This window comes from Thunnus thynnus, chromosome 2 (genome assembly GCF_963924715.1).
Source record: "Thunnus thynnus chromosome 2, fThuThy2.1, whole genome shotgun sequence".
NCBI lineage: Eukaryota > Metazoa > Chordata > Actinopteri > Scombriformes > Scombridae > Thunnus > Thunnus thynnus.
The window spans coordinates 9,193,190-9,206,559 of NC_089518.1; the positions used below are offsets into that span (position 1 = coordinate 9,193,190).

The 13,370-nt window shown below is 36.9% G+C and overlaps 2 protein-coding genes across 2 annotated transcripts in view; one reads left to right on the plus strand and one right to left on the minus strand.

The window, feature by feature from the left end:
- Positions 1–13,370, minus strand: part of npr3 (natriuretic peptide receptor 3) — a 70,493-nt gene that overhangs the window by 10,812 nt on the left and 46,311 nt on the right. Inside the window, exon 5 of the mRNA XM_067602067.1 lies at positions 8,275–8,369. Within this exon, the coding sequence (XP_067458168.1) occupies positions 8,275–8,369 (95 nt within the window). The remainder of the gene's footprint in view (positions 1–8,274; positions 8,370–13,370) is intronic.
- On the plus strand, positions 1,152–5,974 carry LOC137191731 (bromodomain adjacent to zinc finger domain protein 2B-like). Its single transcript, XM_067602079.1, has 4 exons — positions 1,152–1,333; positions 2,436–2,663; positions 3,896–3,956; positions 5,364–5,974. The coding sequence occupies exons 1-3, from the start codon at positions 1,304–1,306 to the stop codon at positions 3,908–3,910; spliced, it is 273 nt and encodes a 90-aa protein (XP_067458180.1). The 5' UTR covers positions 1,152–1,303; the 3' UTR covers positions 3,911–3,956; positions 5,364–5,974.

The window sequence follows — 13,370 nt, forward strand, 5'->3', positions numbered from 1 at the left end:
ACAGATTGTATACAGTTGATATACCTTCAAAAATATCATGTATTCATACAGTTAAAGCCCAACTGTGGGACTTTTGTCTCCCCCCGGCAATGAGAGTAATTACAAAAACACTATCAACACTTGCTTACATCACAGGCTCCGCCGCAGAATACTCTGTTGCTACTCTACTGTTGTGGCTGTAAAACAGTGGATACATTTTTTTGAGCATCACGCAACCCCTGCAAAATGAGTCGTTTCACCGGCACAAGAATGTTGCCACCGACATCAGATTAAAAAATCTGTATAATGGCAAATGAGAGATTTATCTGGCAGTTATAGGCTTAATCAGCATTGTGTGAACTCTGGTGTTTTTTATGAATATGTGTATTATTGATGTATATGCATTTGTATGTTCTATGGAGGTTTTGCACATGATTGGTCTACATATTCGCATACATACATTTTTGTATAAACCTATTGGTCTCTTATCTATAATAGCTATAATAAAGGCTGTAAATCCACTTCAAAAATGTTGGAAGCTGTCTCCCAATACATTATGTTGGACCACAACTTGAAATTGCATATGTACCATCCATGAGTTTTTTCCTTGTGAAGGTGCAATAATTTGTAGATCTAATTTTTCTTCTCTAAATTTTAAGACCCAAACAGTCAGTCTATGTTCTACAAAATTCAAAGCTGTCATTGCAGTCCTACTGCTCCCTAAAATCTTTAGGTCACTCCAGCATTTCTACAGGTCGAAGGGAACAAAGAGCAAAAAGCAGAGACAATATAAGGTGAATAAAGAGGGACCTCAATATGAGTAAAGCTTTACAATGGTTTACAAATGTTTTTTGTGTTTCTTTAGCAATAGGTGATAGATGTATGAAAGCCTCGGATTTGATGCTAGGACTCAACAGTTCAAGCAAGGCTTGAGTTTTGATAATGTGGGTAATATGGGGGTGAAGTGATGTAAGACATGGATGTAAGACCTTAAAATAGTTGAAAAAAACCCCATAAATTTAAACATAGAAAATGTCTCTATAGTCTCTGTGCTTCAGACAGATCAAGAAAGTATGCACATATTCAAATGAATGTTGTACAATCATTGGATGAATCACGCAGCAGGGAGATTATCTCAACCAATGATATTGTTGAGTTCTGGGGGCGGGTCCTCCCGGCGTGATTCATCCAATGACTGCGCAACATTCAATTGTTTGAATCTACGCTCACTTTGTTGACCTCTGTCTGAGGCGCAGAGACTACAGAGATACAATTTCTCTAGATAAAGTCACGCAAGTCATTTGCCAAGCCTGTTGATTTGAGGATGATGATTCACATTCAGCTTTCACTAAAGGTAAAGTAACTTAATCATTTTGTTATTCCTCATGTGAAGTTTCATACAAAGAGAGATATGAACTGAACTTGTCATGAGTTGAGCTAACCCCAAGGGCAACAGTAAAGGAAAGTAAGATAGCAATGCTAAGTTAATTACAACTTGATATAACTAAAGCGTGGACGTTGCATAATTGTCAGAATTTTAAAATGTATGTGGAGTCAGCAGTGCTAACGTTAGCATTTGCTTTTTGCATGCACTAAGCAAGTCTGTGTGGTGTCAGATAACATAACGTTATGCCAGTCCTAATGAAGCTATTAAGGTTAGCCTTGAATCAGAATCTTACATCAGTCATAGTAACGTTAAATAAGTTAGATTTGTCAGTTGACCATTTACATATTTAAGCTCATATTCTGTCCTGTAAACATTAAATAAAAGACTGTGGGAAGTTGTGACCTGAGACAGACTTTGCGTGTAAGCTAGTATGCTAGTGTTAATAAGTTTAGTCAGTTAGCTTGATAAGTTACTAATATCATTAATTAAAGAAACATTAGACCGCCCAGCTGCTCCTATTCACTGCTAGTAAATACATTACCAGTAACCTGCTGCCTACCAGCTAAGTTAGTATTAGTGTGTGTGTTCCTCGACTTTGCAGCAGCAACAACTAGCAATAATAACAATCAAATAGCAATATAGCGGCACAGTAACAGCAATATAGCATTTAAAAAAGAAACACAATGCAGTAAGACTTACAGTGTGGTAGTGATATGTATAGTGTGACGTTAGTGTATGTAAACTGCTGTGTGAGTGTGTGAGTGTGTGTGTAATGAGCAGATAGGCAATTAGTGTTCATTTTTTATAAGCCTGGTTGTCTGGTGGAAAAAACTGTCTCGGAGCCTGCTGATCAGGGCTTTGAGGCTGTGGTACCGTTTACCAGATGGCAGAAGCTGAGACAATCCGTAGTTGGGGTTAGAAATACAGTTGTAATACACTTGGAAAATAACAGAACACCTCAAAATATGTATGTTTTAATGTAATGTTTGTATATCAATGTGTCACAAATTTATTGATAAAATAAGTATTTTAATCATGATAATTACTATTTGAACTTTGCATCCTCCAGCCTATTCCTGAGTTGTTTTGCATCGCTGGCATGGTTTTCCCAGGCACAGCCTTCACATACGACCTGCATGGTTATTGGAAGGTTCCGGGCCTCAACATCCCCATGGTCATACCCAGCGTCACAACCTTGCGGGATGGCGGTTCTCAGCCAGGGGAAAGCCAAGTGGAGCTTAAGGAACTGCTTCTGGGTGCTACACTGCATGACCGAGGCCTACTATCTGTTTACCAGGTGTGTGCACTAGCTCACTCATTATATAGATCAGTGGCTAAACCGCACTGTCACGCTGGAACTATTGCATGACATAGTGCTAGGTAGAGAGAGTGCGATGAAAATTGGAGGAAACTCAGATTATGTCAACACTAACGCACCTAAGAAGCGCTGTGTGTAAGCATTTTGGATTTTACTCTATCAATGGCAAAATTATCGATAAAGATAATGCTGTTTGCTGACACAACGAATGGAGTCACCTGTTAGCTTCTCATCCAAGCGAGGCTAAAGAATCAGAGCACCAGCAGCTACACAACCTCGCCTAACTTCCTATTTTTTGCCTATAAATGACATAATGCTAATGTTCTGTATAATTTGAATGAATTCCATAGCACTGTGAATTCATTTGAACTTTATTTTGGGAAAAAGTGCCAGCCCTAGTGCGTATGCTGCATGGGAGATAAACCTGCTATTCTGCTGCTCTCTTCTTTTTAAGCTTCAAGTCTGTTTTCTCCCAACCCTGTGTGTCAGTGAAGCATGGATATGCATACTTTGACTGCTATGTAAATTAACTACATATTCACAATAAAGAAATCCATACATAATTATGTTAAACTAATGTTGGCCATCTGCACCAAGATTTCAGTTTCCACTGATAGGCTAGATGATCAGTAATTTTGAGAATTTTCACTGTATTGATGATAGGGATTAATCATGTTATTTTATATATAATGTGTTATTTGTTGTTTTTTTAAATTTTAAACTATATATTCTACATAATTCAATCACTGTATTGCAAGTCAAAAACTGAAAATCACTCTCTTGCCTAAAGCTTGTGCAACACTGCACCAGAGTTTTAACTGGTTCCAAATGTAGAGACTACTACATCACTGTAAATTAAGCATCCGAACACAGGATACCAGTCAGTTTTACAAATGGTTTTAAGATTTTGTTGATCACATTTAAAGAACAGCTTGATCTGGCTCCAACCTTAATTTCAGACCTTTTTAAACCCTTAATGTCCCTGCACTAAAAGAGACTAGGTTTGATCATGCTCAATTTCTGTTTAAGCGGCAAACAGCACTCCTTTAGAGCTGCATCCTCATGGCTCCCCTCTGCCACTGCTGTGAGGGTAGGAGGCAAAGTTGACATTGTGTGTATACTGAAACAAATACAGGCAACAACGTTGCCACCTGTTGGTGTGCAGGCTTTTCTAAGAGTGTGATACATATTTTCTGTTTTTGTATTCTCAGGACAAGGCTTGCTGAGGCTCATCGCAGAGGATCACAGCCATCGTTGGAATTCTGAAAGGAAGTGGGTGACTTTCAATCTGCACATATGAACTTGACTTTTTTAGCACGCAGATTCACATTTGTATGTTAATACTGATCATGTATTAGCTTATTTGTTTGTTTGTGGAAGAAATTTAGCTCCTGTTTTTGAATTTAGCCCCTATTTCCATGGCCAAGGAAAGTTCAGTCAATATTTGTCAGGGGTGGGGGACTCAAGTCGCATGACTGGACACAAGTCGCAAATTTGAGGACTTACGACTTGCTTTACTAACACTAGTAAGACTCGACTTGACTTTGACTTAAGGCAGATGACTCGAAAAGACTTGACAGTTTTTATTTAGCCGAATTGCCTATTTGCATTATTGTAGCTATTGAGCACGGACAGTTAACGTTTTGAGACATGATAGGGTAACTTCTAGTGTAGTGTGTGCAACCCAGGCTTTAAAGACAGTGTCTACCAGGACCTAGAAAACGATGCAAGACAGGATTGAGCTGAAAGCTTGTTGAAAGCATTTGCCCATACCTGCGCTGAGCTTGAGTTGAGCTTAATATTACCAGACCATTTCTGATTTAGACAAGAAATCTTATGAATGACAGATTTTCATGACAGAGCTTCATTATTCTGTTCGAGGTCCCTCACTAGTTCAAAGTCAATGTAACTCAACCACAGCAGAATGGTCTCTCCTTCTCTCTAGTCAACTGTGTAACGAATGCAATCCTTCAAGATCAGGCAAACAAGATGGTATTTTTCCTTGATGATGCTTGACGTTTGAACAATTTCAGTGATCTAAATGAATGGATGTATTAGTCTACACAATCCACAGCAGAAAAAAGTAATCATCAGATAGAATACTGTTTCGTGTTGCCATTTTCTCATGACATGGATTGCCATTGTACCCCGTTCTTTTGTGTTTTAAGTGCTTCTTTCATGGTGACTTGATTTGTGACTTAATTGACTTGTCTTGCTTGACGTTTAGCAGTGACTTGACTTGGCTTACTTGAGTCTAAACACAGTGACTTAGGCCTTCCTTGAGCCTTTAAGGTTAAGACTTGAGACTTGCACATGTGTAACCTCCATTTCTGATATTTGTGAACGTGATCTACTTCCTCCCAAAGCCACAAACCAGAGACGTGAGACTCAAATTTCTGATGCCACCTGCAATAAAGTCTGGGGCTGCTTCATAGACAATGAATGTGAAACTAATTTTGTAATAATATTTAAATACGCAAGTAAGCTTTATTCTATAGTGACCTTTCATATCTGAAAAAGAAAATGTACCTGTATACTACATGTCTACAGAATTGGCATATGACAATGTCCACAGTGAAACATCGTAATGGACAATGATATCGGGTGGGATAAATTACTGCATTTTGCTGTCATTTATGGTTGTGCTAAGTTTCTCTCCTCTCGTCTGTTTCAGCACAGTTGGCGCTGAGCGATCCTTGCATGTGTGAGTGTGTGTCCTCTGAGTGGAGCAGAGGAGAGACAGTGAACCACGTGAAGTACTTGAGTTGACGACAACTACAGTCGTTGCGTTACTGTAAGTGCAATAAAAGCTCTGTGAGTAAAAAGCCAATATGAGTAATTTAATCCACACAAAAGATGGACAGACAATGGGAGGGCTTTTAAAACGCGATGTCATGATGGTAGAGGCTCAGTGGTTTATGACCGTCAGCCATTGGCGATGAACGATGGCATTGCCCATCAGCCCAACCCTACCGTATACTCAGAACATCCCCCTGGGTGTTCTCAGTGTTATCTATAACATCTTTCTCAATTCATTGTTTTTGGAAAAGCTCCAGACATTATGAGATGACATCACAATAATAATTTTAGCAAAATAATTTTTGGATTTGGGAGAGATTTGTTCATGTTCACTAACATTTTGAACCATCTTAGAGCATGGGAATAATACGTATGAATTTCTAAACTGGCCGTAGTTTCCCTTTTGCCATAATGCAACATGTAAGACATTGTACTGATAAAATGTACAAAACTGTTTTTGCTTCCATTGATGTCTGTTGAAATAATCTGAATGAGAAAAAAAAAAATTCTAATAAAGTATTCTGTTTGAGCTCTTATTGGGTTGATAACCTTCAGACCCACATTATAATTCAATATGGCTGTTTATTGGTTCATTAAATCTGAAACTTTAAGGATAACACTGTAAAAAATAGCGTATTACTTTGTAAAGCAAGTAGTGAAAGGTAATTTTATGATACATTATTAAACATCTTGAAACCTCATACACCTCAGATGGGGATCTGCATTGAATGGATTGTAAAATGGCAGTAGAAAAATGTATATAATGATTCAGTGTAAAAGAAGTTGATATAATGGTACTTTTACATACACACCTGGTTTTTGTACATTCAGAACCCCATACATTAATGTGAAATGCAATTACTGTAAAATAATGTTCATATGAAGTAAACCCCATACATTTATGGGAAAAGCCTGTAAATATATTGGAGAGCTGCTTGTAATTACTGTCAAATAATATTTATATAAAGTTAACCTCATACATTAATGGGAAATGTGTGTAGATATATTGGATAGTTGCTTTTAAATACTATCAAATAATGTTTATAGAAACTAAACCTAATACATTAATGGGAAAAGCCTATAAATATATTGGAGAGTTGATTTTAATAACTGAAAAAGTGTTTATATAATGTATACCCCATACATTTATGGGAAAACCTGTAAATATACTGGAGAGTTGATTTTAATTACTGTCAAATAATGTTTATATAGTAATGATTATTAAAATTATGTTTTTTGAAACTATTATCACATGATCTTATTTTTTGCACAGTGTAAAACCAACATTTACCAGGGATTTACTGTAAATAGATTGGATAATCACATAAAATAAAAGCCTAAAGCTCTCAAGATACCATTAATGGGTGTTAAAGGAGAGTAATTTGAATGTAATTTTACATAGTTTTTCTGTGTTTTCCATCCAGAAATCTGTATTTTGAGGGGGAGTTCTTATGGATGGATTGAATAATCCTATGAATTTACCAAAGATTACTGTATGAAAACAGGAGTCTTCATTTAAATCAGGTCATTTTAAGGTACTTCTGCAGTCTTTTTCATTTTTTTATGCAGATTTATCCATTCGTTTAACATTCTAGCGATGCTTTAAAATGAGATTTTATTTTTATTTTACAATGGTTGGACTGTAAAAATGCAGACAATGTCCAAAGTAATTATCCATATTTTTAAAATAAATCTCTGTTGAATAACTAAAAAATTTTTACTGTTATTTAACGGTAAGTGTTTGGCAACTTTTGCTGCCAGACTTTTTACCATTTTTTTACAATTTTTTTTTTTTACAGTGTACTTTAAGGTCATTTGGTCCAACATCTGTTTTGAGGGATAAAGTTAAAACATGGGTAAAGGGCTCAACAATAGAGAAAACTACTTTCTTTACAAGACTAGATCTTATTTCATCATGCCCTGCAGAACAGTCTTTTAATTCCAGTATAATGTCATGCACTTCTTTAGAGGTAGGAGGGTCAAACATGCAAGGATACTGCTCCTTGATATTCACAAGGAGGGATTAGGAAATAGATGTGGAGGCCCTTTTCTTGTTTAACATTTCATTGATAAGGTTCGATGTGGTTTTTGTATATGTAGTTTGTTTGTTTTTTTGCAGATTCTTTGCAGTAATTTTGTGAAATGATTCTTATATTTTTTAGAAAATTCAATATAAATAGAGTGGGACTTACAACACATTTTTTATATCATTTATTTTTTATAATAGAGGATCTTTTTAGACCTGGAGTGATCCAGGGCTTTTTAGACTTACATTTTTTGTTAATTTGAACAAGTGGAAAGCATTTGTCAAATATAGATGTGAATATATTCATGAATGTGAGATAAGCCAATTCAGCCTCCTGATGATTGAGCACCTCCTCCCATGAAACCTCCTCCATCAAGGCTTTAAATGAGTAGGCCTGGATTTTCAATCGATCAAAAATCTCCTTAAGCATTGTCCATCCACACTTCATTAAATCTTCTCCGTATAGGACTTGAATATTTGATTAAAAAAATAAAACAATTTTGTATGATTTTTAAAAGCATTTAAAATGACCAGAAATACAATAAGACCACAGAATGGCAGAGCCTATTTAAAGCCAGAGTTCATGCTGCTCATTTCATTTATACTTAGGAGCTTGCAAATTTCAGTGCAAATTCTTCTTTTCTTTTGTTGCTTCCTTTTGTCCTGCAACTGTACCAACAAGGGTTAGATGTGCACACTATTCACCTGTACCAACAAAGGTTAGATGTACACACTATTTACCTTTTTTTGTATTTTGCTTCTTACCTCATAAGTTCCTGCCTCAACATTCGTCATGGCCATCAAAGAGAAATCTCCATTTCTGTCACCATTGACATCGATGGACACCTGACCAGCAATTCCTGTCCACCATCATAGAAACAATAAGATAATCCTTTAGCTTCACAGCTACACTCCCAAGAAGGTAGAAGGGAAAAAATATCTATCCATAATCCACTGTATATCCATCACATCACAATCCAAGTTCACAAACAAGTAATGTAATTTCATTACAGGACCTGAAATCCGGCAATCATACATAAATACATATTACATATTTTAAAATCTACACACACAAACATACCATAATTTATACAAAATTAGAGAGAGTTAAAGATAAAGCATGGCATCTTCACCAACACCTATTCAGTTGAAATGAGATTTGTTACACAAATATTTGTTTGTATTGTATTTATTGCGACCATGTACAGTGTTAAACATAAATGTTAACATTTGATGTACTGCACCAGATTTAGCTTAAAGCTAATTTTCAGTCATTTTCAATAACATTATATAAAATACAAAGCTACACACAATAGCACATCACATACACACATAATGTCAAATACAAATTAATAATGTAAGCTTGTCAAATTAAAAGCAAGATTATTTGCATTCATGTGAAGACCATGAGATGAAATTAGATTCACTGGTTACAGAGCTGAGTAGTTTTTAGCAGATTTTTTAATTTGGTTTTGCACATACTGATGGAACTGCAGCTCTTCAGTTCATCAGGTACAACATTCAAATGAGATGTGACTTTCACAGAGAAAGCTGACTGCCCAAATGCAGTGCAATGAAATGGTATGGTACAATCTTGTGTAGAGGATAATATGGAGGATATAATAGAACTTACCGAGCGAGTGTTCACAAAGTCACATAGTGGAGGAGGGGCCAAACCATTTAAAATTTTATAAGCTAAGCACAAATTTGAGAACAATCTAAAATTCTCAAAGATCAGTAAATTGTATTTCTCCAGTATCCTACAGTGATGGAAATGCATTGGCAAGAGTTTTTAGAGTTTGTTTGTATAAGGACTCAAGAGGTTTTATGGCTGTTTCTCCAGCCTGTCCCCGACATGTGATGCAATAAGACATATGGGAAAGAATTATAGCATGCATAAATATCTTGGCTGCATCAAAAGAGAGACAGTTTCTAATATGTCTAAAATTTAGACTTAAATTTGTACTTTATGGTTTTAACCATTTAACATGTTTCTTTAAGTTCAAATTTGGATCCAATGTCACACCGAGATATTTAAAATCAGTGACTATGTCAATCCTTTCACTTTTGATGAGTATATTAGTGTTAGGAGATTGTACCACGGTTTTAGAGAAAAACATACCTTTTGTCTTGTTTACATTTGACAACAATGCAATTGTTAGCTTAGCAGCAGCTAAGTCAGCTGTTTTTGCATGTGTGTACACAACGGTGTCATCTGCATACATTTGTAGTTCTACATCATGACACTGTTGAGGGAGATCATTAATATATAGGCTAAATAATAGGGGACCTAACACTGACCCTTGTGGAACACCCATTGTGCACTTCATAGTACTGGACAGTGTGTCACCAACTTTAACACATTGTATCCCATTAGATAAATATGAAGACATCCATGTCAGTGTTCTAGATGAGAAGTTAAATTTAGAGAGTTTCGATATTAAAACATCATGATTGACTGTGTCGAATGCTTTATGCAGATCTAAAAATACAGCACCAACTACTCCTCCTTTGTCAAGTCTTGATTTAATTTGCTCTATTAAGTGCAAGATAGCAGTTTCGGTGGAATAATTTGCTCTAAAGCCAAATAGCATTCAATGTAGACCAAATTTGCTTGTATTAAGAAATGTTGTCAGTTGTCTAATGACAACTTTCTCAGCAACCTTTAAGAGTACTGTCAGTGTACTTATTGGTCTGTAGTTACTGGCTTTAAAAGACAAGTTAATTAAATGAGCAATAGGGGAAGTTAAAATATCTGTGTGATTTTACAAACATGGTGTCAAATTGGAAAGCATCTCTATTTTTGGAGCTTTTTAAGGAGCTGATGATTTTGTTTACTTGTAACTCATTAGTCTCTACCAGCTCGAAAACCTGGCCTGTAGCATCTATAGGAACAATACCCAGTTTCCTTTTTGTAATTTTTTTCCTAACTCATATACAAACTCAAGAAAAAAATATTAAAGACAGAAGCAATAGTAAGATGATCTTCAGTTAACTTTCCCTGTACTTTGAGTTTAAAATCGCCTAAAAAGTTTAGGTCCTTCCTTGTGAGATTATCAATGTTTTTCCAGATCAATTTACTGTTACCTTTTGCCTCATTCAGTATATTAAGATAAAAACAAGATTTAGCTTCTCTTAGCTCTTGGATACTCCACTAGAGTAGCTCTGCATGATTTACAGTTCAAAATCCCTTTATGCAGCCCCTCAATAAACACAGTTTCTCTTACACTCCATTTTAGCTCCTGTCTCTTTAAGGCCCCCCTCCTGATGAGTCCACTCTGCTCTGATTGGCCAGCTTTACGTATCAGACTTGTGTAACTTTACCATCAATGCAAACCAAACATTTCCTGCTTTACTGCTTCAAATTAAAAGCTTTCAAATGACTAACTTTGTGAAGAATTTACAGGAAGTAAAAATGTGTTCCTCGCTGAATTAGTGGAGCTTCGTTAATGGCGCTAAAACTGGTCGAAACAACAACATATGGAGCTATTTGGAACTATTTCTTCAGTGGATCAATTAGAAATAATGCAGGGAGGAATAGTACAAGCAGAAACAGCCACAGTGATGATGATGATGATGAAGAGCTGCAGACAACCAGCACACTTCCAACAGGTAAACTACTTATTTTACTTTGCTGTGCTGTGTAATGGCGCCATGGCTTGGTGTAACTACTCCCTGGGGCGAGCAGCGAACTCGTTCACTGTGCAAGTAGCAGATGTCCATATAAAGAAATCTGTCATGAACTGACGTGAGCTCGGGCTGAAAATAGAAAAAACTACTGAAAACTTAGCGTTCAGAGCAGTCTGAAGCTGCTGCTTTCTGCTCACAGGGATTACTGCTACATACGTTTACCTCGTTATTTGACACGTCGGCCACTTTTAACATGAACATCCGACACTGTGACATTATATATGTCTGAAAATAAGGAAAAGCATAATACCTCCCCTTTAAACCTTTATAAATCAGCATGTCAGTGTCTCTTCTAGTTTTAATTGCCTTCCTTAGTGCAGCATCCCTATTTCATTAGTTTCCACAAATTTTCATTAAACCACAGTAAATTGTTATTTTTAGATTTTATCTGTATCCTCACATTAAATCTTCCCCTCACAGAGTTGATTCTTTGGGCAAAAGTATCACAACCATAGTTCAGATCATCAGAAGACAGTACATCATCCCAGTTCAAGCTGTTAATTTCACTGACAAATTCTTCTTGCTTAGCTCTGGGTATGCATTGAAGGATCATTGGCTTAGTTGCTGTGGTCCCAAATCTATTTTTAGTCAGTTTTCTTGCACATAGGGTCAGGTTATGATCTGATAAGCCAGTGATTAAATTATAACTTTTAGTTATTCTTTCTGGTTTGTTAGTAAATATCAGATCAATTTGTGTACTGGAGCATTTTGCAATCTTGGTTGGGCCTTTTACTAGTTGTTCTAGTTGGAATTTCTCTGATCATTTTTAGTTTTACCTCTTAGATTTAACCTCCCAGCTCACATTAAAATCACCAATAAGTAATCATTCTTTGTTGAGATTGCACTTTTTCAAGACTTCAGTGAGTTGATCATAGAAAGTGTCATATGCAGAAGGGGGCACCTATGATGTTAAAAGATATTTGTTGGGATAACATTATTTTTATCCCAACATATTCTAACATGTTACCTGCATTGTAAACCACTTGTACACATTTGATGTTGTCTCTCACATAAAAAAGCACCCCTCCTCCTCTTCCATCAGGTCTCTTCTGAAACATTGGGACGAGTTGTTTGTTTGAAACATGTTTCAGTCAGAAAAAGAAAGTTCAGATTTGTGTTAGATAGAAGATGAGCTGATTGCCCTTTGCAGTAATACTTCTGATGTTAAAATGCCCAACCAAATAGCCCCCTCAGTTTCAGCTTCTGGTCCCAAAAGACTTTTGCATGATTGACAGTTTGGAGGGTTTTGAATAACCTCTGCCTCCTCACTGCAGGGTTTCGATACACAGTGGTGTCAGCAGCAGGTTTTATGAGAGAGACACTGGACCTATCAAGGTCTCCACAGCCCAGTAGCGAAAAGTCATGCCTGATGTTAACAAAGTTTAGTCCATGCCACAGGACAGAGGAATTGCTTGCAAAATATCCCAGTAAGTTATGATGAAAATTCACAATACAGCAGTGAATTCCAACAGTAGTCCAAAAAGCACTCCATGAAACACAGGTCTTTTTGCTGATGAAACACTGCTTTGAACTTGACACGGTTTTTGACAGTACGATAAATGGCCTTGGAGGACAGTCCTATGCCGCAATCCCATCCAGGATCCCATTGGACAGAGGGAAGAAGCTCCTCTTGAGCCCCTCAGCACGGCCCGGTGCACCCGGAACCTCCTCTCAACCTCAGCAGGGCGAAAAAGCCGCCATCCAGGCAGTTAGGATACCCAGAAGATACATGTGGCCAAGACCGTTTCCTTCGATGTTGAGATGGATGTACAGATGGTTTTGCTTGTCCGTGTAGTTGGGATCTCAGCTAGTGTTTATCCTCTCCACCTTTTCCTAGATGTTTAATCTGATGTTTACATTTGAAAACCTGGACCAGCCTGGTAAAAGAGTCAGCAGGGGGGTGAGCCAACCACCTCCCCATCCCAATGAGTGACTCACAGTCATATGTCATCACTGTCCAATGATGCCCAGTATTATTCACAAAAAATTTACGGAAGTGCACAAATTTAGCGAAGCTGACAGAGAGGCAACTGGATAGGTCCACAACTTCTTGAGTCCAGGGTGCATAGAGAGGCTCCTGCATGCTTGGGTTACATTAGCAGCAAGGATCCTTTAAGTTTTCTTTTTGTTTTCATAAAATAACTCTTCTGTTAGTTTCTTTAGTGCTGTTT